The sequence below is a fragment of the Solenopsis invicta genome, chromosome 16, assembly GCF_016802725.1.
Source record: "Solenopsis invicta isolate M01_SB chromosome 16, UNIL_Sinv_3.0, whole genome shotgun sequence".
NCBI lineage: Eukaryota > Metazoa > Arthropoda > Insecta > Hymenoptera > Formicidae > Solenopsis > Solenopsis invicta.
In genome coordinates this window covers 17,138,160-17,165,416 of record NC_052679.1, presented here as the reverse complement: position 1 = coordinate 17,165,416, position 27,257 = coordinate 17,138,160, and the positions used below count along the sequence as shown (strand labels likewise).

Genomic DNA, 27,257 nt, shown 5'->3' with positions numbered 1-27,257 from the left:
ACCAATAAAAAAATATAATAAAATAATTGATAAAAAAAATATTAATTGCAGTCGTAAAATTTGAATTCCGTAAAGTATTCTTTAATTTTGAATATATAAACTATGGATCTGCTATATACTTAATGCTATCTTAATAAACCTACCGAGATTTTTGTCCTCCCAAGTCTTTTTAGCTTCCAGCAAAGCATCGTAGACCTCCCGACTGGGCTCGGTGCCACTAAAGACGTAATATCTCGCCCGCACTCTCTTGAAGAATTCTAAGGAAGTATAGTACGAATTTCCGTGATGGGGCACGTACGCCAAGTCCATGTAAACTGGTTGAAACTTATTCTTCGAATCCTTTACCTTCTTCTCATTCTTACCAGGGCTTTCTGAACGTTTCTTGTTCTTGATGTTCTCCGATTGGACTTTCTTTGTTTGCTTCCGTTCTTTTTTTGGTGTACTGGGTGTTCCCTTATTCGATACTTCGTTGGTCACGGGTGCGGGCGAGGGCAGCCTAAGAGGTTCTCCCCAATTTTTTATAACGTCGAAATTTAGAGTATCGGAAGTCGTCTCACTTGAGCACGATGGAGATTGAGCAGAGTTCTTCAGATTAAATTTCCTAGGTGGTTTAGGAGATGGCAAACCGAGAGGAGTTCCCCATCCCTCTAAAGGATCTTTCTTTGAATCATCCTTAGTGTCGTCCTGGAATGAAGACGACGGGTGATCTTTTTCGTCGGTCGCTTCATGTCGAAGACTACCATTCGTATATATGGGCGATATGCCGCTGCTGAAAGCCCCTCCGGCCTCCTTCATGTCCTTGCGATCCATCAAAGCCTTCTCAAAATCGAGGTCGGCCTCGTCGACATATCTCTTCGCGTCTGATTTCTCACCATATTCGCCGACAGGCTCCTTTTCTACTGTAAATCGGCTGTGAACAGGATCACTATCTTTCTGCATACCAGTCTCACCGTGGAAAGTTTTCATAGCAGAGATCTGGGGCGGTACTGCTGGTAGCTCGCCATAGAAGCTGCTACTCATCGCGACTGCTGAAAATTCAACCTTCTCTTCCTCTTGCGTGTCGGAAGCTGACTCGTAATGACGTGTCGCTTGAGGTGAATATTCGACTTGCGAGGTCAAAGAAAAAGGTGAACTGGGTGGCTCATCGTCAGAATAATGTCGCTCCTCGCTGCTACCCCATAGCTGTGTTGTGGTTTTGCTATGCACACTGCTGTGCTCACTTGATGGATCGACCGGATCCTTTTCGCTAATTATATCATCAGGCCCTGGACTGCCAGTACGTTGCAATTCCGAGGATTTAATGCTACCAATGATGCTGCTTATTGCACTCTCTGCGGCGTTTTTGCTTGGCAGACGTTCGTCCACCTTCACGTCAGTCTTCTCCGTCAACACAACCGTCTCGCCCTTCTCATTTGTCGTCTCCGTGACCTCCCTGGTAGTCGTCACTATTTCACCTTCGTCAGATACCGTCTTCGTGGTTGTCACGATAGTTCGAAGCATCTCGACTGATCTAAATCCTTCCGGTGTACTCGTCGATGATCGACCTTCGGATCTCTTGTCAGGCGTTGATCTACCCGATACGTGAGGTTGAACCACGGCACCATCTCTAATCAAAGGTGACATAGGAATCTCCGGCGTAGACTTGCCGCTGAAGACAATGTCTTTAGGCAACGATATATCTGGTGAGGACTTGCCCGAATAACTCTTGTCTTCAGATATAAGATCTCGTATCAAAGGAGACACTGGATGTTCAAACTTGTCTGCGTCTAAGCATTCTTTTTCTGTGGACTCGAGTTTAGTCTCTTCTTTAAGATCGGGTGTCGATTTACCGGAATCGTAGAAAGCTTTTACGTCCGGTGTTGTAATGCCCGATGTCACGGTTGTGATAGTTTCCTTGATAATTTGTTCCGCAGGACTAGCAGTTTCCGTCAATTTTTCCAATAATTCCTTGCTGGCCAAGGTATCCACGCTCTCCTTGACGTCTTTCTGCGTGGTAACTTTGCTATCCGGACCAGTGACAGTAGTTACCGTTGTCACGATTTGCTTCACGTCAACGCTAGTCGTATCAGGCGCATCTTTGTCACTCACAGTTCTGTAGCTTGTACTTGAGGTAAGATCTGTGTAAATTTTCGAAGGATCGGTTTGCGCTAATTCAGCTTCTGGCAATTCCTCTGTCACGATTGTTCGCGTTGTTCTTGTTGTAATTGTCTTCGTACATTCACCGGAATCTTCCTTCGAGTCGCCTGTCTCTTCATCCGGTACGATAATCTCACGTCTGATCACTTTTGTGATAATTTCAGGCTTGTCTTGTTCAATAATTTCGCGTGTAATGACTTTAGTGATCACTTCTGGTTCGTCGTGTTCCACAATCTCTCGCTTGGTAATTGCCTCTGGCTCATCTTGCTGAATACTCGGCCGTTTAACTTCTTTAGCTATTTCTTGTGGTTCGACTGCATGATCATCGGAAACTGTTGCCGAAATCCCCGCAGTTTTATCAAATTCGTCTTTATCAATAGTTTCCGCGATCTTACTTTCTCTCAATATCGTGACAGTTTGCGTGGGTTGCATAGCCTTCGCATCATGTGTAAATTCCGGAGTCGATTTTCCTGACAGCGTAGTTATATGTGTCGTCCTCATCTCCGTCATACCGCCGACGAAAGCTTTATGGAACTGGCTCTCGTATTCTGTCGGATAATCAGATTTGTCCATCTGTCGCTCACTTGATTCCGGATACATCCCCATTCTGTATTCAACCGAAGATTTCCTAGCATCGTGCGGCAACTCGTAATCTACATCCGCTGCTGCTTCATAACGATACATCGCCTTATCGTAATCCTCTTCTGGTTCTTCCTCATGATAAATTTCAACATCGATCACAGATTCTCTCGGAATCTTCTTCTTCAGTACGATCTCCTCCACAATCTCTAAGATAATGTATCTGGGTAGAGAAGTCTTGACGATTATCTCTTCGAGTATTACCTCCGTAATTTTTTTTCCTTTTTTTATGTATTCCTCTTCTAAAAGTTTCTCGATTTCCATACGCTTCTGTTCCGATATTAAGATCTCCTCGTCTATATGCGGCTCCGATCGAGCTGGACTATCCTGGGTCGATTTATCGGATGGAATAAGCTCCGGACTCAAACTGGGACTGACAGAAAGCGCCGCTTTTAAGTCCCTGCCATATCGATCACTCCCTACGGGAGATATTTTGCCATCTGGGCTTTCGCCCCTCATAGTGTCGCCTGGCTTTTCATGACCCTGAATGTACTCCGGAGTAATACCAATTCTTCCGAAATCCTCCGCTCTTTCTTGCGATGTCAGCAGTTTCGCTTCTGGTCCTTTTTCAGATTGAGGTTTAAACGAGACTTCGTCGTCTACGAAATCGAAGACAGCACCCTTGGGCATATTTTGGCGGCTGATGATATCTTCTATTATCTCCATCACTATAAATTGCGGCACTGAATACATCATAACCAATCTTTCGATCACTGTCAGGCTGATCTTTCTTTTCTTCGTGATGAATTCATTTAAAATATACTTCTCAATCTCCGCCTTCTTTTCAACTGTCACTTTAACGATGTCTTCGTCTTCGTCATCTGATTTTTCTATCTTACTCGACTGTCCAATGTCTGGCTCTTTAAAATCAGCAAATCGTTTTTCACGAATCTTCTGCATTTTTTTCTCAATTGTCTCGGAAGAACTTATAGGACTCTTGCTATCTTCTTTACATTCGTCTTTCTCGTCAAGGGGTTTTTCTATGTCAAAATGCGAGACAAAAGCATACTTTTCCTCTTGAGGCAATTGCTTTTCTAACAGCTTACCCTCAATATCTATTTTTTCTATTGGTTGTTTATCGTCCGGCTTATCTAAAACAATACTTGAGGATATCGGTTTATCGTGTGTTATTTTCATATCGTCCAGACTCGGAGATTTATCGTCAGTACTACTGGGAGATTTGCTTCGATCAACAGGTGGTTCTAATTTGTCAGAAACAGTAGGCGATGTCGATTTTCCAAATAAATCCGCTTTCTCACTCGCAACACTTGATGATCTAGATTTGTCGGCTGGTGGTTCTATCACGTCTTTAAGATCTGGTTTTTCCTCCGTAACACTGGTTGCTCTCGAACCATCAGCAGATTTCTTTCCGTCAGACTTTTCACTTGCCATGCTTGGAGATTTGCTCCTGTCAGGTTCTTCTTTTTTATCCAAGAGTGTAGGCGATTTTGCTTTATCCACTGGTTCCTTCTGATCAGACGTGATACTTGCAATACTAGGTGATTTAGATTTTTCCAATGACGATCGTTCTGTAATGTCTGTTAGATCAGTACTGCTCGGCGATTTTGATCGATCTTCGAATCCCTGCAGATCACTCATAGCACTCATCACAGTGGGTGACTTTAATTTTTCATCAGGTTGCTCCGTAACATCCTTCATATCTGGTTTCTCTCCAACAATACTCGGAGACTTGGAATGATCAGACAATTCCTTCTGTTCTCCTGTAATGCTAGAAGATCTAAATTTGTCTGCAGTAACTTCTTTCAAGTCTGGTTTTTCTCCCGTTACACTTGGCGATTTTGAGCGATCTGTGGGTTCCGCAACGTCTTTTAAATCTATTTTTTCTCCAACAACACTCGGTGACTTGGAACGATCAGGCAATTCCTTTTGTTCTCCTATAATGCTAGAAGATCTTGATTTGTCTGCAGTGACTTCTTTCAAGTCTGGTTTTTCTTCCATTACACTTGGCGATTTTGAGCGATCTGTGGGCTCCGCAACGTCTTTCAAATCTATTTTTTCTCCAACAATACTCGGAGACTTGGAACGATCAGGCAATTCCTTCTGTTCTCCTATAATGCTAGAAGATCTTGATTTGTCTGCAGTGACTTCTTTCAAGTCTGGTTTTTCTCCCGTTACACTTGGCGATTTTGAGCGATCTGTGGGTTCCGCAACGTCTTTCAAATCTATTTTTTCTCCAACAATACTTGGAGACTTAGAACGATCAGGCAATTCTTTCTGTTCTCCTGTAATGCTAGAAGATCTTGATTTGTCTGCAGTAATTTCTTTCAAGTCTGATTTTTCTCCAGTTACACTTGGCGATTTTGAGCGATCTGTGGGCTCCGCAACGTCTTTCAAATCTATTTTTTCTCCAACAATACTCGGAGACTTGGAATGATCAGGCAATTCCTTCTGTTCTTCTGTAATGCTAGAAGATCTTGATTTGTCTGCAGTGACTTCTTTCAAGTCTGGTTTTTTTTCCATTACACTTGGCGATTTTGAACGATCTGTGGGCTCCGCAACGTCTTTCAAATCTATTTTTTCTTCAACAATACTCGGAGACTTGGAACGATCAGGCAATTCCTTCTGTTCTCCTGTAATGCTAGAAGATTTTGATTTGTCTGCAGTGACTTCTTTCAAGTCTGGTTTTTCTTCCATTACACCTGGTGATTTTGAGCGATCTGTGGGCTCCGCAACGTCTTTCAAATCTATTTTTTCTCCTGCAATGCTCGGAGACTTGGAACGATCAGGCAATTCCTTCTGTTCTCCTGTAATGCTAGATCTTGATTTGTCTGCAGTGACTTCTTTCAAGTCTGGTTTTTCTTCCATTACACTTGACGATTTTGAGCGATCTGTGGGTTCCGCAACGTCTTTCAGATCTATTTTTTCTCCTGCAATGCTCGGAGACTTGGAACGATCAGGCAATTCCTTCTGTTCTTCTGTAATGCTAGAAGATTTTGATTTGTCTGCAGTGACTTCTTTCAAGTCTGGTTTTTCTTCCATTACACTTGGTGATTTTGAGCGATCTATGGGCTCCGCAACGTCTTTCAAATCTATTTTTTCTCCAACAACACTCGGTGACTTGGAACGATCAGGCAATTCCTTCTGTTCTCCTGTAATGCTAGATCTTGATTTGTCTGCAGTGACTTCTTTCAAGTCTGGTTTTTCTTCCATTACACTTGGCGATTTTGAACGATCTGTGGGTTCCGCAACGTCTTTCAAATCTATTTTTTCTCCTGCAATACTCGGAGACTTGGAACGATCAGGCAATTCCTTTTGTTCTTCTGTAATGCTAGAAGATCTTGATTTGTCTGCAGTGACTTCTTTCAAGTCTGGTTCTTCTTCCATTATACTTGGCGATTTTGAGCGATCTGTGGGCTCCGCAACGTCTTTCAAATCTATTTTTTCTCCAACAACACTCGGTGACTTGGAACGATCAGGCAATTCCTTCTGTTCTCCTGTAATGCTAGATCTTGATTTGTCTGCAGTGACTTCTTTCAAGTCTGGTTTTTCTTCCATTACACTTGGCGATTTTGAGCGATCTGTGGGCTCCGCAACGTCTTTCAAATCTATTTTTTCTCCAACAACACTCGGTGACTTGGAACGATCAGGCAATTCCTTCTGTTCTCCTGTAATGCTAGATCTTGATTTGTCTGCAGTGACTTCTTTCAAGTCTGGTTTTTCTTCCATTACACTTGGCGATTTTGAGCGATCTGTGGGTTCCGCAACGTCTTTCAGATCTATTTTTTCTCCTGCAATGCTCGGAGACTTGGAACGATCAGGCAATTCCTTCTGTTCTTCTGTAATGCTAGAAGATCTTGATTTGTCTGCAGTGACTTCTTTCAAGTCTGGTTTTTCTTCCATTACACTTGGCGATTTTGTGCGATCTATGGGCTCCGCAACGTCTTTCAAATCTATTTTTTCTCCAACAATACTCGGAGACTTGGAACGATCAGGCAATTCCTTCTGTTCTCCTGTAACGCTAGAAGATTTTGATTTGTCTGCAGTGACTTCTTTCAAATCTGGTTCTTCTTCCATTACACTTGGCGATTTTGAGCGATCTGTGGGCTCCGCAACGTCTTTCAAATCTATTTTTTCTCCAACAATACTCGGAGACTTGGAACGATCAGGCAATTCCTTTTGTTCTCCTGTAATGCTAGATCTTGATTTGTCTGCAGTGACTTCTTTCAAGTCTGGTTTTTCTTCCATTACACTTGGCGATTTTGAGCGATCTGTGGGCTCCGCAACATCCTTTAAATCTATTTTTTCTCCAACAATACTCGGAGACTTGGAACGATCAGGCAATTCCTTCTGTTCTCCTGTAATGCTAGAAGATCTTGATTTGTCTGCAGTGACTTCTTTCATATCTGGTTTTTCTCCCGTTACACTTGGCGATTTTGAGCGATCTGTGGGTTCCGCAACGTCTTTCAGATCTATTTTTTCTCCTGCAATGCTCGGAGACTTGGAACGATCAATTGGTTCTTTGTGTTCGCTTGTTACGCTGGAGACACTCGGAGATCTCGACTTCTCCCTCGATGTTTCCAACACATCCTTCATATCCGGTTTTTCGCCAGCGATACTCGGTGACTTTGAACGATCTGGTTCTTTAGGTTCGCTCGTCACACTCGATGATCGTGATTTGTCTGGAAGTTGCATTATATCTTTTAAATCTGATTTATGTTCAAGCTTTGGAGATTTTAACGCGTCCTTTGATATTTCGGTTTTGTCATCGATTGATTTTGCTACTGGAAACTGTTCCAGTTTGTCGTCCTTAACGCTAGGCGATCGGGTTCTCTCGATTGATAAGTCTGTATCTTTGAAATCTATTTTTTCTACAGAAATGCTTGGTGATCTAGAACGGTCACTTACTTTCTTGCTATCTGATTTATCACTAGCTATACTGGGAGATCTATCTTTATCATGTTCTTCAGTCTTATCAATAGCTTTAGGCGAATCTGGCCTATCAAAAATAGGGGATTTTGGTTTCTCTAAATAACGCTCCATCACATCTTGAAGATCCGGCTTATCCGCAACTATGCTCGGTGACTTCGAACGTTCGGCCTCCTTTCTCTCATCAGATTTATCGCTGATTGCACTTGGAGATCTAGCTTCGTCAATTGGTCCCTTTTCATCGTCATGTTCACTTTCAAAAATAGGCAACTTCTCACTTATCGTTTCTTTTTCGATGATACTAGGCGATTGTGGCTTATCAGTTTCCTTCTCATCAATTTTACCACTTAAAACACTAGAGGACTTATCGAGAGATATAATATCCTGCTTCGATTTTTCGACGTCTTCTTCGGTAATAGGTGCTTTCGCAAAATACATTTCAGATTTGTCTGTTGGTGATTTTGAGAAAATTGTTTCAGCTGGTGAGACATCCTCTGAATGGAGAGATTCGGGTGTCTTCGGAAAACCAATCGTTCCTTCTTTCTTTGATTCTGGAAGCACCTTCTCGATTGGAAGTTTTGGTTTTTCGGCTGATTCTATCGGAGATTTCTTCATATCAAGAGGTGATTCTGGTTTTTGTACATCTTCGTGTTTTATTTCGAGCGGTGAGGGAGTTCTTGATTTCTCGATTTTTTCTTCAATTTCTCCTGTATCCTTAGCAGGAGATTTCGGCTTTGTAATATCTTCCAATTGTTCTGGTGGCTTACGCGATTCCGATTTTTCCAAACTGTCTTCAAGATCCTGCGAATCACGAGGACCAGCGGGTGATTTTTCCAAGCTATCGTCCGGAGAAATCTTATCCTTACCTTTTGGTGCAGATTTTTCGGAAATGCTATCCTTCTCAGGAGTACTCACGCCCGAGTGCGAGTCCTTATCTAAAATTAAAGAATCTTTATCTGGTGTGGATTTAGCAGATATATCCTTAAGAGAATCGTCCGGAGTGACAGTCTTTGTAAAAGTTATACTGCCAGTTGGACAAATCTCAATTACTTCTCTGCCATCCTCGCTACATGCTGTAACCAGCATTCTTTTGACAATGCCATCGTCAATTTGAGGGCTCTTCTCTTCTTCAATTACTAGAGTTTCTTTACTTTCCATGGTCTCTGATAGTTTAGATTTCTTATCGTCTTCAAGTAGTTCTACTTTCGGCTCTTGTGCAAAGCCTGTCGCATCTGTGAGTTTTGTTTCTGGCTTCACATCTTCAGTAATTTTTTCAGGAACTTGTTCAATAGAATGTACAATATCTTTTAATATTTCATCTTTAATTGGACTTGTTGGTTTTGCTTTATCGTCTTTTGTTTCAAATTGCGGCTCCTCGGCTTTTTCTTTAAATATTTCCTTACTTAATTCGTCGATGAAAGTTTTCTCTGCTTTGTCAGAGACTGATGGCATCAATTTCGCAGTAGTGTCTTTCAAAAGAATGTCATCCGTCTTTTCTTTAGCCTCGTCCAAATATTTCTCAGTAGTATCGACAATTTCCGATATCTCGGACTCTTCCCGTCCTTTCTTATCAGCTGGTTTAATATCCTTTGGAAGCTCTTCTTTTCCCACCTTTCCTTTAGTTTCTTGCACGAACTTCTCGTCCGCTTCGATCACTTCACTCGTGGTATCTTCTAGAGCTTCTTCAACGTCTTCTTTCTCTTTCATTTCATCGGCTTTCTCGGGAGACGTAATTGGTACATCACGTACTTTATATTCTTGCTCGACTGCTTCGAAGTCATCAATCACATCTTTTTCGTGCTCCTTCGCAACCGTAGGCGAAACGTCTGGGATTGCTTTCTTCTTAGCGTCAGCCGTATCGGAAATCCTTCTAGGTACACTGACAAATCCATCTACTTCCTTCTCAACGTCCTCCTCTTCAGACATGGGCGATAACTCCTCGTCACTACTCATTTCTCGCTTGAGCACATCCTCTTTTTTGTCTTCTTCCAACTTAATTAGAGTTTTTTTCTCTTCAGAAACCGATTCTTTTTTCTCAACTAATGTTTGCGATTCTGGAATCGCTTCTTCCTCGATAATACGTGATAATTCTTCTTCGGTTACAGCAAGCACTGCATGCCTCGGTATTTTTCTCTTAATGATAATTTCTTCGATAATCTCAATAATGGTTCTCTTAGGCACCTTCTTTTTACCACAGATTTCTTCAAGTTTTTTAATGTTAATGTTATCCCCCTTGGTAACGTATTCGTTAATAATATATTCTTCAACTTCTGCTCTTTTTTGCGAAGTTATCAATTCTTCCGTTTCTGGAATTTCCATACCAGACGCCTCAGTAATTGATTCTTCTTTCTCTCCAGTTGGAGCAGCAGAAACTTTAGCAACTGATTCTCGTTTCGCAGTTATATCTATTTTTGGTGTTATCTGCTCCTCTGCCGATTGTTCTAACGATTCTTCTGGCAATTCTTCTTTAACTGTTTCCAATAATACATCTTCAGGAACATCTAGTATCATATGCCTGGCGATTTTTCTCTTCACAATGATTTCTTCAATAATTTCAATGAGAATTTTCTTAGGCACAATTTTCTTAATTGAGATTTCCTCAATGACTTCTATAGTAATTCGCTTTCCTTTAACAATATATTCATTAGTGATATATTCCTCGATCTCCAATCTTTTCTCAGGCGTAATAGATTCCTTCAACTTTAAAATCTCGGGATCGTCTACCACGCTCTCTTTTGGAAGTCCCTTCTTTATAATAATCTCTTCGATAATATAAATTACGCGTTCCCTCGGAATGCGCTTCACTACAGTGATATATTCGATCACTTCGACAGTGACTTTCTTCTTTTTCGTGATAATAAATTCCTCAATTACTTCTTCAACGGGTGCTTCCCTGTCGAGAACTTGCTTGATATCCTCCGGCAACTTGGAAGGTTTCTGAAGGCCAATTTCCAATCCTTCGTACATCTTGTCCGTAACAAATTTCGGTGAGGTCGGCGTAGAACCAGGAGTCACCATCACTATCTCCGCCTTTGCCGGTGAAATCTTTTGTTCGAAACCGATCACGGATTCCTCTACCTCCTCGTCCAGCTTCTCCTCGGAAGATGCTCGTTTCACTTCCTTTTTCACGCATACACACTCGATACCAGCTTTCATCACATCTACCCGACACGTATCATCGTGTTCTGGTTTCTTATGTTGATCACAAATATGTTGATCCTCTTTTAACATTTCCGCACAAATCTTTTGGGCATCCCGCATATCCTTTATTACGTCCTTCACAGGCGACATTATATCGTCTTTTTCTTTCACTATTTTTACACAAGGTTCTTCTTTTATCTCGAGAGCGCCAGGTTTTTCGAGCGGGAGGCTGCTGAGCTTCTCGACAGGTTCCTCAAGTCCCTTTGAACTAAAGCCAGGCATTGCAATTTCGGCAATATCAACTTTATCCGGTATCACAACATCCTCTTGCATCTTTGGGGAAATTTCTTCTTTCGACGGTTTTCTATCCGTCGAAATCGGTGAGATCTCTCCTTTCTTAGAGTCTTGATCAAATAACGTTTTGTCAGAAAAAAAATCATCTTCTCTGAGAACTTCGGCGACTTTCTTCACTATTTCTATGACATCTTTGGGTTTTTCTTCGAGTTCAATGCCGGCACTGCCGGCAAGGACTTCTCCGATATCCTTGACAGCTTCTTTCATGTCTTTGTATGGCCCCTCTATCTCCTCTTCGTATTCCTCTTCAAATTCTTCATCCTTTGGTATATCAAATTTGACTTTCTCTGGTTCTTTTATGTCGGTCAAATGGCTATCGATATGTGGCTTCATCTCTTCCAATTTCTCGGCTACTCCTGCCAAGGTATCCTCTACTGCATCCTTCAACATGGATGGTATTTCATGTACGTCAACTATCTCTTCCTTAATTTTATCCTCCAAAGATTCTAATGAATCTCTTAAACTATCTTTCACAGTTTTAAATTTTTTCGAAGCCTCCTCCAAAAGTGCCTTTACCTCTTCTACATCTTCTCCGATATCTTCTTCTTTTAGAAGTTCAATCTCTTTCGCAATGTCCTTGTCTTCAGTTGGTTTCGTCGACAAATCGGCGGCTGGCAATACGTCCTTCGCGAGGAACAATTCTTCGGTTTGAGCCTCTACCTTCTTAACTTCATCTAACTTATCAGTTGAAATCTTTTCTTCGATATCCGGTACACTTTGCCTCTGCGCGTCCACTATCTCCTCCTGTATAAACGCTGCAGTTTCCTTGATGGTAGCTACTTTCACATCAGCAATTGTAGGTTTTATTTCTTCAAACGTTTCGGGTTTGTCAACGGATTTGCCGATTTTGGGAAACATTTTTTCCACATCAACTTCTTCCAAGAGCATTTTTACTGGCTCTTTCGGTTCTTTCGGAGAACTCGATTTTGAGGAAGATTTTTCGTCGGAATCTTTCTCAGAATCTTTCTTTGTCTTCTTAGTCAATTTATCAATACCTTTTTCAAACTTATCTGCTACCTTGCCAAAGAAACTGAAGACGCCCTTCTGTTCTTTTGAAGTGGGCGATTCTTTACCTTCCGGCGCAGTCGGCGATGGTTTCTCCTCTTTTCCCTTCTCGAAATCTTCCATCTTGTAGAGCTTTGGATCCACTTCTTCATGAACCGGAAGATCGGCGACTTCATCGGGTGTTTTAACGATATCTCTTTGCAAATTCTGCATTACTTGGCGAACATCGAATACTTTAACTTCTGGTTTAACAGTCTCGGGAACAGTTTCCGGAACAAAACTTTCTTCCTTCTTCATAGAAACATCTTTCTCCTTTACCTCTTCAATAACATGTTTTTCATCAATATCTTCTTTGATTTCATCCAATGGTATTCGCTCGTCTTCAGGCAAAGTCGGGGCGGTTGTAGTGGCCCCCGATTCTATCGTCGAAATTCGCTCTTGGGACTCTTCCATTTTTTCGAGAATATTCTCCTTTTGATCGGCGTCCGGTTTAACGTCTGTATCGGTTGTCTTTTTCTCTGATGAATCCAATTTGTCCGGACTTAGGCTAGATGGCTCCTTCGTCAGATCTTCACTATCTTTCTTACCGGAGTCGTCCTTCTCTTCAGTTTTCTGTACGATTTCGGCTGCAGAAGCTATTATCTCCTTTACTTCTTCCTGTAACTGTTCCTTGTGTTCCGAAGATAACTCAACAATTTCTTTCTTCCCTTTATCTTCAGTTTTCTCTACTTTCTTTTCCGGACTGTCATCTTTCCCTTTCTCTTCAGGTTCTTCCTTCTCGCCCTTTTCTTTCATTGCCTCTACATCTTTTAATACCTTCGCCTTTTCCGACTGAGCTTCGTCGAGAACGTGTTTTTGTTCGCCCTCACCACTCTGAGCGGAATCCTCAGTATAAACTTCTTCCTTCTCCACAATAAGGTATTCATCCTCTTCAGTCAATTCCTGACTCTCCTTTCTAGAACTTTCCTTCTTAGGGACGTCCTCAATTTCGGCAGTGACATCTTCCTCCGTGACATCCTCCTCCTTCTTATCAGTAGCCTCAGCCGTGATCTCATCATCACCCTCGAAACGTTCTTCCTTTTGAGTCTCAACAACTCTTTCCGCTTTCTGTAAAACTGCCTCTATTTCTTCGACTACTTCTCGCTCTTCTTTGAGATCTGCCAGCACTTTGCTTTCTATAGAATCTAGTGATATATCTTCAGATTGTTCGACTAAGCTCTTATCGATCGGTTTTATAGCTTCTGGTTCAATGCCAGACGGAGTGGAGACAGTGGACGAATCGGTGGTGCCTTTGTCGCCCTTCACTTTGCGAATAACGCCATCTTTGTCTGATTTTACAGAGGCGGTTGGAGTACTACGAGTAGATTTTGCCGGACTACTCGACGTACGTATTTTATTGGGACTGACCGGTTTTGCACGACGACTGATCGGTTTCCTGTCTATCGGCTTAGGTTTCGCGGATGCCTTGGTGACAGGCGCTGCGGTATCTTTCACGGTAGATTTCTCAACTTCAGATTTTTTCTGTTCCACCACTTTCCTGTTATTAGCTTCTTTGGCACTCTTAGCCGGAAGACTTGGAGCGATCTTAGCCGCTGGTTTCGGTTTAAGCACAGCCTTTGATATTTCCGTCTTTGTTGCAGCGCCGTTCAAAGTTTTCTTCGGGGTAGTAGGGGAGGATTTCACGGAGTCTCTTTTCTCCGAGCCTGAAGGTTTAACTCTTTTCTCGCTTAACTTCGGTTTCGGGGTTACTTCGCTCTTCTTCAATTCGACTTTTACCTTGCTTTCTTTCGGTTCTTTCTTTTTCGACTCGGGCTTAGGTTTTGATTCCTTAGATTCCTTCAATTCCTTCGTCTTCTCGGGCTCTGGTTTGATTAAATCAGTCTTTTTCACATCATCTTCTCGTTTCTCCGCTTTAACTGGTTCTTTCTTCGGCTCTTTTTTCACTTCTTTTAGTTCCTTTTCAATTTTCTTACTCTCCTTCGCTTCAGTCTCGATTTTCTTGTTCTCTACAACTTTTTTCGTTTTTATCTCAGTTTTAGGTTTACTCGTGGGTATAATCGGCGTCGGTTGAGGAGTACTCTTGGGGGCACTCTCCTCCGCGGTCTTGATGGACTTGGGTTCCGACGGTTCCCTTTTTTCTCTCTTTGACTCCAAAATTTTCTTGGGTTCCTTCTCGATAAGACTGAGTTTCTGTTTGGCCGGTTTATCTCTGAGTGTCGCTAGAGATACTGACGGTGACAGTGACTTTGCTGAACATACCGGATGTTTTAAAAAGTCTAGATGCTTCAATCTTTCGAAACCTGCAAAAATCTTATGCTGCGGCGTGCTGCCAGGAAAAAGAATTCGAGTAATATTGTCCTCGGGATTGGCCGGCTGCCAAACCAGAAGCGCGCATATCGACACAAGATTCTGGATCGGGAATGTGAGATTGTTTGAATCCTTCTTGTGAGAACCTGCGAACATCTTTGAGTCCGATGCGTGCCACTTTGCCAGGAACTCGCGCACCTCGCGACTATCTTTGCTCGGACTGAGCACGTACATGTCCAGAGTGCCGTGGCCTACCTTGTGATAGAGATTGATCGGATTGGGATCTCTGTAGCAAGGATGAGCACGAAGATTAATGTGTCGCAGATTCACTACCATCTCTTGACCAATGTCAGTGAGGTTGAGAACAAGCGGATCTATGTCCTTATCGCCGTCAGGTGAATTTGATTGTCTTCTTTCCTGTATCATATATAATTTTGTTAATGAGAAAATATAGTGTTAGCGGTTTTTAAGAACAATTTTTATTGCAAATATATTGAAGAATTTTTTTTTTTAAAGAGAAGTGTTAGAACAATAATTACTTACGACTAAGTTACAGAAGAAATGGCCGATTTGAGGGTAAACGTGCATCTCCTTCTTCTTACGAAGAACGCTAAACATGCCGCCAATATTACTATTATTTATCCTAGTGACTAGAACAGCATCCAATCGGTCGAGATGCCTGGTAAAGTCCCAGAAACATGCTTTCCTGGCAAAGCCGCCGTCGACGAGCATATTGAAGCCATTTATACCGAAAAGTGCGGCGTCACCTTGCCCACCGGGGAAGACGTATAAGGTCGGATGGCTAAATCTAATGTTTCCAACGACGTCGGACGGTTCCATAAGCTGGTCCAGTGTTTGCGGCACAAGGTACTGTCCGATGTAATTCGTAAAACTTGTGATAGCCGGTACGCCGGCTGTGAGAACATCGTCGGGGTTCACTCTGACTCTGCAATATCTGCGAATACGAACGACATAGAAATAGAAATAAAATAGAAAAAAATATTATGCAATCCAAGAAAAAAATATCGTGCAATTTATTATCTAAATTTTTAATTTTAATTTCCGTTTTTTGCGTATAATGATCTGAGAATTTGTTATTATTGAACTTCAGCTATGCGACGCAAAACGGTGTTGTTCACGTAGAAGAATGTATGACAAAAATACACACCTGCAACAAGCTTCCTTCGATAATCGACTTGTCGTCCAATCGCCAACACCCGCGCAATGAATATCTACGGTAACACTATTCTCGTAGGCACGAAGGACTCTTTGCACTTCATGTTCACTGAATGCATCCAGAAAATCCGCGAGGCTAAAAGTTCCATCCTGAATAACAAAAATTGATTGTTAATTTCTAACTGAAAACAATTATTTGCCAATATTTCACACAATTATTAATTAATCGTCTCGTTTTCATGGCAATCGACAATCGAACGTAGCTATTTAAAAATGAGAATACCTGCAGTATCCAGGAACCATTGCCACCGAATGTGTATCCAGCGTGTATGATGTGCCGATGTTTCGTAAAACTTGCAAGGAGATTGCGAATACACTGTAATAACGTATTCGTCTGTGGGTGAATGAGAACTTCCGTTACGAGGTTCTCGGTGGCATATTGGATCAATCTTTCGCCTGAAAATTTTATTTCAACATCCATTAATAAATTATATGGCATAACAATGAGTAGCTACATGTAATATAACATAAAACGGATTAAATCAACATGTTTTAACAACATTGATTACCATTTCTAGCTTCCTCCCCTTCGGGAGCTTGCGCTACTAAGGCCAATAATTCTTTCTCCAGATCTACGTGACAACTGTCCTTGTCCCATGATAGAAAACCTGCAACAATCCAAGAGAAAAACGGCGATCGCTAAGTATAGCTGAACTTTCAAACGGAATCTTCTTCATACATGTTAAGTAGATACCGATATAGGAAAACTCATAAAATGAAATCTGCATATAAATCACTGCTCTTCTTCAAGATTGAGTGTAACTTTAGATATGCTCTCTCTCATGAACTTGGCCAAGCTTTTCCGAGCCTGGCCCTGATATTTTGAATAGAAAGTAGGTTGTTCTCATTTTAGATCATATATGATCTGTATATGCTCGGCCACGTTAAGCTAGAAGAGTTTTAACTTTTCAAATTTCGTTCTAAGCGGATGTCTATGTATCATAAAACAAACGACGGAGAAACTGTATAATCTGGGGATAACAATTTTCATTCAACTCTCTACAACTTTAAAAAAAAAAAAAACTCTTTAAATATTGCTCAAGGAAGATATGTTAAATATTGCTTAAAGCTATTTTAACCTTCCCTCTATAATCTGGATCTTTTTTGGCATAAACAATATTTCACTCTCAAATTTTTTCAAATTTTTATTAAATTTGAAGGTTCAACATTTAAATTAAAAATTTTAATAATAGAAGTGTTGAAAAATAATCTTTTTCTCAGATTTTTTACAAACTTAGAATGGTAAAAAAAAACTTAGACTGAACAAAACAGATTTAGATTGCAGACAAAGGGAGTAAAAATTGCAGACGGAGGTTAAATATTATCCGAGTGTAAGACGTTTATAGGTGATTGGAGCAGTAGGTTATAACTGCGTATAAATGTACAAGACTTGCAGCGGTTTGGCTTCATAGAATAAGGGTAGTTTAGCCGTCAAGTGTAAGGTTAAGGTTAAGATGTTGGAGACGTCGAGACCAGTTATAGGTTGATTGATGAGAAAAGTAAATTAGGTATCACATTATAAACACACCGCAATTTTCTCAGCTATTTATCTACAAACAAAACGTGTCTGATGTAGCATCATTACGTAGATATTATAAAATAATATATTTTAATTTAAAATGTTTGCGCTAATTTATAATTTTAATTTTAATTTTAATTTTAATTGAGTCTATGTAACTTTTAATTAAAATTAAATAAATGTTTTTTGTATCAAATTAATTATTTTATTTAAAGAAGAAAAATATTGTATTATAAAAAATGCTTAATATGATAACAGATATTTATATATTTATGTATATTTATATTAGGTTGCAATTGTTTATTTATGATTTTCAGTATACTAAAATGTTAATAACATGTTTTCGTTGAAATTTTTAAAATTACCATATGAAAGATTAAATACAAATTGTATTATGTATAATTAATGTAAGAGAAGAAAAGAGAAAGTGCATTCCAAAACTTAATTGAATAATTAGATGAATGAATCAGCAGTCTGTCATGAGGGTTGCTTGGAGGCGGTCGTTTTATGACGTCACCAACACCGCACCCCGTCACGTGGTTCCTTACCAGCTGGCAATCGATCGTCGCACATCCTCTACTTACCCTCTATTGCCAACTTTAACGCAGAGATACTTCACTTTTGACATTGTGCAAAAAATATCCGATACTCTCAATAACCACTTCTAGATAAATTTTAAAATAATTACCATAACCACAAACAAGAAACAATTTTAAAAATTAAAAATTGGAGATGAGAAAATGTTCTTAATATAACTATTATAATATATTGTATTATTATGCTTAATGAAAAATATATATGAAATGCATCAAACATGTTTATTAAATTATCACGCAAACATTATAAATAAATAAATAAATAAAGATGTATTACATTATTTTTCATAATATTTTAATCTGTATCAGACACCCTTTTACGTTTGTGAATAACATCAAAAAATTGCTGATCTATTATAAGATATTGACGGTAGTATGCACATTTCTAGGATCAATTCTCGGCAATTTCTGTGAATTGATCTTCATCGCTCAATATTTCATTCAATCCAAGTGCAAGGCTTTTCTTAGACCGCCGTAGGCCTCCTTCCGCAGGCGGAAGCGTTTGAAAAAAAATTCATCGGCATTTTGTATGGACTTAAAGGATTGATGATGCAGCACAATGGAACGTAACTCGTTGCCAAGGGAGGTTCGGCTTCGGACTCGCTCTCGCGTAATTCTATACTGACGTGTACACAGACAAGTCTGGTTCGAGACGTTGCCTGGCAACGTCGTAGTATCAATCAATGCCGAGGATAGAGAGGAGAAAATTAACGAAAAAGAAGAAAAAGAGGATACGAGAAGAAGGCGTTAGTCGGTGCAACGAATTCCGCGCGGCTTCCTCGCTGCCTCCAATTTTATCCCGCAATAAGTAAATACGTGTTGCATACTTTCCAGTAAACGTGGACGTTATTATTAGCCACTCGACTGACGAAATGTATATTGCATTTCGCGAAATTACACTCAAAACCGCGAATATGCGGAATATAAATTATGCAAATGTGTACTGATTATCAAAATGAACCGTACTCGTTAATTGATTGATCGGTCGCATTCCATTAAATTTTCTGTGTATTTTTGCTGTTACGCAGCTCTTGTACAGTCAATTTTCAATCGATTAAGTAGATTAATGATAAAAAAAACGGTTTATGCAATAAATTGAGGCGATTGCGTGACCATTTATATCAAGCCTTATCTGACAGCGAAAAGTCACATTGCCATGTCAGCGGAACACACCGAGCGTGCTTGACGTTGTCAAACTGATCGGAAGCCCCAAAGCTGATACGAGAGAAGCCGTTTCTTAATGCTCACAGCAGGGTAGCGTTACTTAATTCTCATCGACCCCTACAGGTTTTGACTGCAATATCAGTATCAGAAACATCGTGACCAAGCCCGAAAATTTGCATAAGAAAAGTCCCCTTGGGCGATACGTTTACTTCGCTTTCAACTCGCCTTCAACACATGAAAAACATGAATCGACAAGATTCGAGAATAGCCCTTTAAATGCAGATTTCGATTCTACAAACACGCAAAAATATTCTTTTCATTCATTAGGGTGAATAAATCTATCAAAATTATGATTTTAATTCATGAGCCATGATTCATAGAGCGCAGCTTTGGATCTTTCAATCATTGACGGATTAATGAAAGAAAACTTAAATCGCATCTTCATCTGAAGCATGTTTCATGATTTACTCACGTTTGCAAATCCCACTTATTTGGGTAAATAATGTTCTTACGCGAAGCAAGGTAAGTACCTCTTTCTTTCTATTTATTGTCAGAATAAAACTTCTAACTGGTATCAATGTTGCTCTGTGACTCATTATCGTACTACCGCATTTGCTGCTGATTTACTAATTTAATGAACTTGATCGCTCGAAACGGATAGTGTTGACCTCTCGATAATTACCATGTCTAGTCGTGGTAATCATCTAGTCAATTAACGAGACCAAAATATCATTAATTAAACCGCGCGGCTTTTACGAGAGTATTCGGCCCGCGTGAATTGATTGCTTAACGATTCGCCAAGTACTGATTAACAGAAACAGAATTAGCAGCAGAGAGAAGAATACGAACATCGAACAAATTAATTCTCGAGTATTGCGGGCGTTTCAAAAAATTTTTCGGACTCGTTTCCAGTTAAATGCTCTGTGTGAACGTTCGCTTTTGTGGATCAGTAATTTATTTTATTAACACCGAAGGTATATACGGTTTGCAATTGCAGTTAAAGGCAGTCTGACCATTAATTAAAACAGATGTTTCAATTAAATTATCCGTGGGCTGTACGTACAGCGAATTTCCGTTCGACGAAATGACTCATCGCGTCAATCAAAAGAACCGCGCGGAATTCGAAACTCGGGGAACAAGTAAATCGCGCGTAAAAAAAAAAGAAGAAAAAAAAACAAGAAAAATTTGAACGCGAGCGATTTAATAAATAGAGCGGGAAAACGTTGCGACGTTAAAATGTCGCTCGAATAAAATGATATGTGTCATCGAGTGGACGAAAAATAGCGTTGGATAATCCATCAACGATTTATCTTGCAAATACTAAAGAGCGCGCGCTTGTTCTTTCTCCCGAAAATCCCCGGGCTTTATAATCGCGATCGCGCTGTCAGTGCGCCACAAGTACGTGAATACGCGTGAGCGCGCTCACACATTTTCATAGAACAGACCGCGGACGTCGACGTATTCCGCGGTTTCCTGCTTTAGAGCGTAACGTCGTTCTGACACGTCGTTTGTATCATACGCACAATGGGGATCTATCTAAATAGGCGATCGTCGTGTGAAAAGTGTAGGAGGACTATTCACGATCGACCGCGGTAATACGTACGGCGCGCGTTGCAATATATTACATTTACAAAAAGGGGAAAAAATCCAAGGGCAGCTTTATCCTACAAGGTTCTCTCTCCGTACGGATAAACTCGATCCTCCCTGACCTATAATATTTCTGAGCCGAGCGATATTGTTTTTTTTTTTTCCTTTCGAACTTGGCGTCGCAAAAATAAAAATGTGCGAACGTCACTGTTAGGTGCAATTCGACGTAATTATCGTTCGAGAAATTTCCAACTTGCTCCCGTCCCCGTAATCCCTCGCGACACGTAGAAGAAATATTTGACACTCGATGTTCCTATGGATTAGCGGCTTAAGCTAAGTATAGACAAAACTGCGCGGTTTCCACGCGGTAGCTCCCGCCTCGCGCATCCCTTACAGAGCACTCGCGTTTCTCGATTTGCACATTTGACTTTCCTTGTTGGTTTCTCTTTTTTTTGTTCTTTTCTTCTTTTCTTTCTTTGGTCGACGACGGATGCCGGGAATGCTGGGTTTGTCCCGACTATGTTTAGAAATGGTTTCTCGTTGTCCTGCCTGCAACGCGCCTACGTGTCACGATGCGTGTAGTGAGTATGTACACGTGCGACATAAAGTATCGCTTTAGTACAGCCGGGATAAAAGGATCATTACGCATACATGTCGTTCGATCAAAACATTTCTTTTTCTCTCTACGATTGTTTTGTGAGAATCTGAGATGGAGAAAGGAGGATATACGCGTTCAACCGCAACGTAATTGCAATGAAATATTACACATCCACTATAAATATAGACCGGTGCTCCGGCGGTCCAATATCTTGAGAATATCGCGAATATCGGCTAAACTGAAATATAAGCGGACGTAAGCCTTTGTAATGTAAGAGGGTCAAAAAGTTTCATAGGAAAATCGCTATGACGCTGACGTTGTTCTCGATTAATCTCCCGAGAAGAAATGTCAAAGAGGAGGTCGATGATGACCCGTTATTTTGGCTCGCGTGTTTCAACATACATAGCTAAGTAATTCGTACACGTTTTATTATGCGGATATTACATGCACGTAATTTCACAGACAAATAATTGCTTAAAAGAAAAAATAAAAATAAAAATTGTCAACTTTTCCCTGCAATAATTTTTTATTTTTATTTGAATAATATGAGGCTTTTTTTACGATAAAATAACGCGGTACGTGTTGATTTCATCATCCATCTATGAGCGTAAGTTCCGTGTGCTGCGAGGGTCTTTGATCGAGTGCGGAGTTTGACAGGCCGAAAGTAGATCCGGGCGGAGGAGGCGGAGGAGAAGAAGAGAGGAAAATAGTAGCGGATATTCAGAAATGCAGTGCACGACCTCGGCAGAGGGAGCATAGAGATCGACCTAGCTCACACACTCGTTGCTATTTATATTTCCAAGACAAGGGCGAAGACCTGGATCAAGGATTGAGAGTGGAAGTGACAGGGGCGGGTTTTTTTGCTCTGAAAGGTCATCGTAAAACTGGAGACGTAATGGAAGAGACATCTTATCGAAAGGGATTATATTCGTTTAGAATTACGAAATACTGTCAGATTTTTAAGTGAAGGATATTTTATTTTTGTCAAACCTTCTTCCACTTTTCTCTACTCTATTTCTCAGTATGAAACGTTAGGAATGTAAGTTGCAATTATTTATGACACGTTTTTCGCTACATATCCCGTATATTTTCCGAACGTAGCGCAGACGGAAATAAAGCAGTCGGTAGAATTGAAATAACAAACGAGCTAAATGTAGCGTGGATATGTACGACGAGTACGCAGTATGAAAAATTGCGATATCACTGCACTATTTCCTTCATCTCGGTCAATATTTTACGCAGTATCGTGCGCACGCGATATATGAAATATTTTAAAATCGTACTTGATTACTCATTGTCAGAGAGGAAACATTTTCATTGTATTAACCTTTAGTATTACCTACAGTTTCAATGCTAACTATAAATATCTCCCATCCAGCATTCTGCGTACAAAAATACATTTTAATTAACAATCGGAAAAGGCGAAAGGCGAAATTGTGATGTATCGAAATTATTTGTGTGCCGGATGAAATGGATAACATTATGCGCGAGGAAATATCTATTCATGAAACGCAAATTTGGACAACTCGAAGCGCGTCATTGCATTAATAACTTCAAATTATAGTGATCGCGCCGCATTTGCGTTGTGACACCGATTTATCCCGCGTTACATTATTCAACACGAATTGCCGTCGGGATAAACGGTTAGGTCGCAAATGCACCGGTATACGCCAATCGGACTGGCATAAGCCAAACTGATAAAGCGTGTACTTAGCGTTGACTATTTAACGTGAGCGCCGATTACATCGCATTGCCAACATCGACCGTCACTTCTTTGCCGGCCAACGTGTCTTTAAAAATTGAATGCGGTGACTCACGAACGAGGTCAAAGTACGGATTTTCATAATGCACCAAGTATTATAGTATGATGTACATCATTATGCAAAAAAAAAAGTTATAAAAGGGAGACTCGCCCACCGTTTGGATTATGCGCCTCTCATCGCGGAACTTGTCCGCGAGTGCCACTCGATTCCTTTTTTTTGCACAATCTATCTTTCAGATACAGTCCGTCTAATAATAACGTGACTGACTTTGAAACCATTTATTATAGTAAGAAATATAAGAAAAAAATACGTATACTAGCTGATTTTAGTACGACACATCTCCGAAACCTGTTCTTTACTAAATTGAAACACTGAGAAAAAAGTTGTTAACTTCATTAAATTTTTAACTTGATTAAATTTCTTCAGTGCAAGTATTTATGTATTTAACTTAAAAATATAAAAAAATTACAGATTGTTTTGTATTGTATTTGAAAGGAGTAGAAAAAATTTGGCGGCGATTTTCTATCTGAATAAAAAATTATTTTAATAAGAAGTAAACATGTTTTAATGAAAATATAATCAATAATAAAAAAAAATTGCATTTTTTTTATTTAAGTACTTTAAATATTTAAGATAATTTATGTAAAGTTTCATTGCGATACAGAGATCAATTTTGTGAAATAAACAATATTTATTTATTTACCAAATAACTAAACAGACAATCACAATAAAATTTTGTATAATAAATTATTTTGAATGCTTACAGTACTTACACAAAAAAATTGAGATTTTTTTCAATATTATAAAAAGTAATTTAATTTTTAATGACAAATAAAATAAATAAACTATAAAAGTATAATTTTATTCATATAACTTTCATATGTATATAATTTAATTGAAGTGATAATATGAAACACATTTCCAAATTTTATTTACTTTGCAAGCACTGTGTGTCCAATATAACTTTAAATACATAAAAATTCTTGAGCTTTAGCTTAAACATTTATATATTTAAGTTAAATACATAAATACTTGAACTAAAGAAATTTAATTAAACTGAAAATTTTATTCAAATTCTTTTTCTCAATGTAGCATTATTGAAACGAAGATCTCTGTAATATATATAGAACGAATCTATTGAACCAACTTTTTCATATTTTTCTTTTAGGAAACTTTAGTTTTATGCATGCTCATATTTACATAGAATTTGTTTCTGTGCAACGTTTTTAGTCCTTCCAAGTATGCACAAAGAAACACAGATTTTAAATCGTTTTTCAGACTGGATAAATGTGTCTTTTTCTTAAAAGTCGAATATAATAAATGCATTGCTATTTGCTCTGCCACCGGAATTTTCCGTTTAACATTTTCCAAGCAAAAGTTAGTTCTTATTAAGCAAACTGTATACCTACTTAACGACGGACTCGAGAGACACAAAAAATCCCAGTCCCGCCGGGATGATTAATGAAGGAAGCGGAAGAAAGCGAAGCGCGTTGGCGTTGGTATTTTCTTGCAACGAGCGTGCCAGAGAACGCGGGGATCATGTGCATTTATTGCGACCGCTAGGAACAGCCGGAAACATGTCTGCACCGAGTATGAACGCGAGAACGCATCGTCACTCCGCGATTAGGACTTCCTCTCAGTCGTTCGACGCGAGTTTTAGGACAATACGAATTTTTACGATGAAGACATTCTCTGATCGACGAGTCGTTCGCGTCGAATCCATTGAGTTTGCCGGAGTCTGGACGGATGCAGGCAACCATAACGGAGGTTGTCTTGGTGGAAACACGAGCGTGTCTTTCTCGCCGCGGCATCGCCTTCAGATTTGCTCGGTGATGTATGCCGAGTTCATTTCGCGCGAAGTCAACGCTGTCAGGATGCCGAAGAGGCAACAGGGGCGAAGAGAAAGATGAATATGCGATGAACCGTGATTCCCAGGTAACGTGACCCGTTTGCATGTAGTTCAAGCGTGTCTGAATTGCTTTGGCTTCACTCGAGGCCTGCACTTGTCCGCACTTAGGGCACAAACACGTTATGTTGATCGCTTATGTATGCATGCACGCATGCACTGTTGCTCGCGATTAAACTTTACGCAATCGCCTCGCCGCAATCAGAAATTAGAACTCTAATAAAACGTAATTTCGCTCACAGTTCAACGTTTCATTGCTGTACGAAAAACACATTTGATAATCTCAGAGGGTATTATATAAATGTAATTCGGTTGTTTTCCTAATCTGTTGTCTGTTGATACGAGTAACTATTGTTAAAGTTTTGATCAGATAATCAAATTGAAATCTGACGAACTTCCTGCCTTTCTGGAGAGTTAGCAAGCACATTTAAGAGCGCTTCTGTGTTAGTTTTGGAAGGTCCACCCAAATATCCGGGGAAATATAGATATCAAAGTTTGTAGGCGTTCTTGTAGTTTGTAAATTTAAAGGAGAATCATCAAGTAAAAGCTTTAGAGAGAGATTGCTAATGATATAATGGATCAACGCATTAGAGAAGATTTATTTATTTATAGTATTTATTGCTAGATATTTATAGAACGTAAACATTTTTAATAAAATAATTTGGTACGAAAGTAGTACTGAAAGTAAAGTAACAAGAAAAAAAGAGTTTAAATAATTAATCTAAATTTAAAAAAGTTTGGAGAAATAAATTTCCATATTTGATTAGCTCCATTATCAGGACATAATTGACATCGCAATTTGCGATTGGAAATTGTCCTATACTCGGGTACAATTAAGAGATCATAAATCAATCGAAAGCGTCTTCCTGCCACCTTTCCGGCACTTATTGACACCGGCTGTACGCGTATTGGTCTCGGGGTCAGGTTCAAGAACGAGGTAGTTGAGAAGCGAAGTCTCGCGGCTGACTCGACGTGGAGCGCGATAGTAAGAGAGCGAACTGCCGTGGCGAATGCCACGTTAAAATTAGATACACTATATTCGGTTACATGCACACACACACACACACACACACACACACACATACATGCCGAAAGTGTAAAACGGTCGTTGTCGGCCAAATGCGCCTCGCGAAATAACGACCGGGTAGGTACTTCATATGACACGCGGAATAAAAATCAAACCCGACAAAAACGCGAATCGGGAAGGGAGAGTTCGAAATAGAAGTAGGATAACGAAATTTAAATTTGCTCGAACCAACCCTTCGCGAGCCGGCTGATTGCGTTTTAATGGACGTCGTGGAGATTCATAATTTATTATGTATATATTTCTTTAACGTAATTTCGAACTCGCGGAAATTAATGAATATGCGAAACAGAGATAGACGTCGTAATAATTTTGTCTGGGCGCGTTAGATTATATCACATGGCAGTTTTCCGACCTACACCTCTGGCTTCTCCGTAAACGTTAATTAACACGGTCATGTATTACGGCCGCGGATAATTATCATCGTACGAGCCACTCCGTAAATTATGTAGCCCTGATGCATCCGGGCACTCAATTCTTCGAGAATCTAGCTGGAAAACCTCGTTTGTATTCCCGCTTTACGGAGTAGTTGGTGTACCTTTAAATACCAGTCCTTTCCCGCATACCCTTAACCCATTTACCGTGTATCATAAATTTCGGTAAATTTCATGCCTGGTTTTGCATTGACGTAAAACCTACGTCACTAAGAAATTTAATTTCTTGCTTACATTCTGATGATAAACGTACAGAACACACACGATATAGCTAACTAATCAATTAATTTTGATATTAATAATGTCTACATACATTACTAATATTGATTGAAAAACTCAGATGAAGCTTGTCTCGGCACACAGTTTGAGTCTAGCTCTCGTACTTCACTAATTAATTCTTGGAAAAGATTCGTATACACGAGAAATAAAGTTTTATCATCGTTTTCGATGAGAAAAATAATAATTTGTTATCATTATTTTTTTCTTTTAACTATTTACAACTTGAAGATACAGTAATATTGTAATTAAAGTAAGTTTTAAATTGCGCAACATTTTTTGCAGCAATTTAATCCAATTCTTTACTATTAAAAACACAAATAATTTTATTTTTTAAAGTAAACGTTTTAAAATAACGAAGTTTCTATTGAAGCTTGAAAATAATTTCATTCAAACAAAATTATTTCAAGCAGCATAAAACACAATACAAAATACGCAATAACAGTTTATTTATTAAAATTAGTTTAGGTGAAATATTCGCTATCGCGACAAACGCTAAAAGAAATCAAATTCCATCAAATCTAATTCGAAAAATTTGAATTGGAACAAATATTTCTATTTATTTTCTTGACGTAAAAATCAGAACGCTGGAGAAATAAATGATTGTTTCACATTCAGAGAGATT

At 39.6% G+C, this 27,257-nt stretch overlaps 1 protein-coding gene across 3 annotated transcripts in view; it reads right to left on the bottom strand.

Annotated features, from left to right (window-relative positions):
• Positions 1-27,257, bottom strand: part of LOC105203059 (microtubule-associated protein futsch) — a 56,433-nt gene that overhangs the window by 4,875 nt on the left and 24,301 nt on the right. For 2 of the 3 annotated variants that reach the window (XM_039458328.1, XM_039458329.1), the window contains exons 3-7: positions 16,215-16,313; positions 15,929-16,101; positions 15,638-15,795; positions 15,013-15,424; positions 144-14,886 (exon numbers count right to left, since the gene is read on the bottom strand). In XM_039458328.1, the coding sequence (XP_039314262.1) occupies positions 144-14,886; positions 15,013-15,424; positions 15,638-15,795; positions 15,929-16,101; positions 16,215-16,313 (15,585 nt within the window). The remainder of the gene's footprint in view (positions 1-143; positions 14,887-15,012; positions 15,425-15,637; positions 15,796-15,928; positions 16,102-16,214; positions 16,314-27,257) is intronic. The other variant, XM_039458330.1, reaches the window with a different exon arrangement.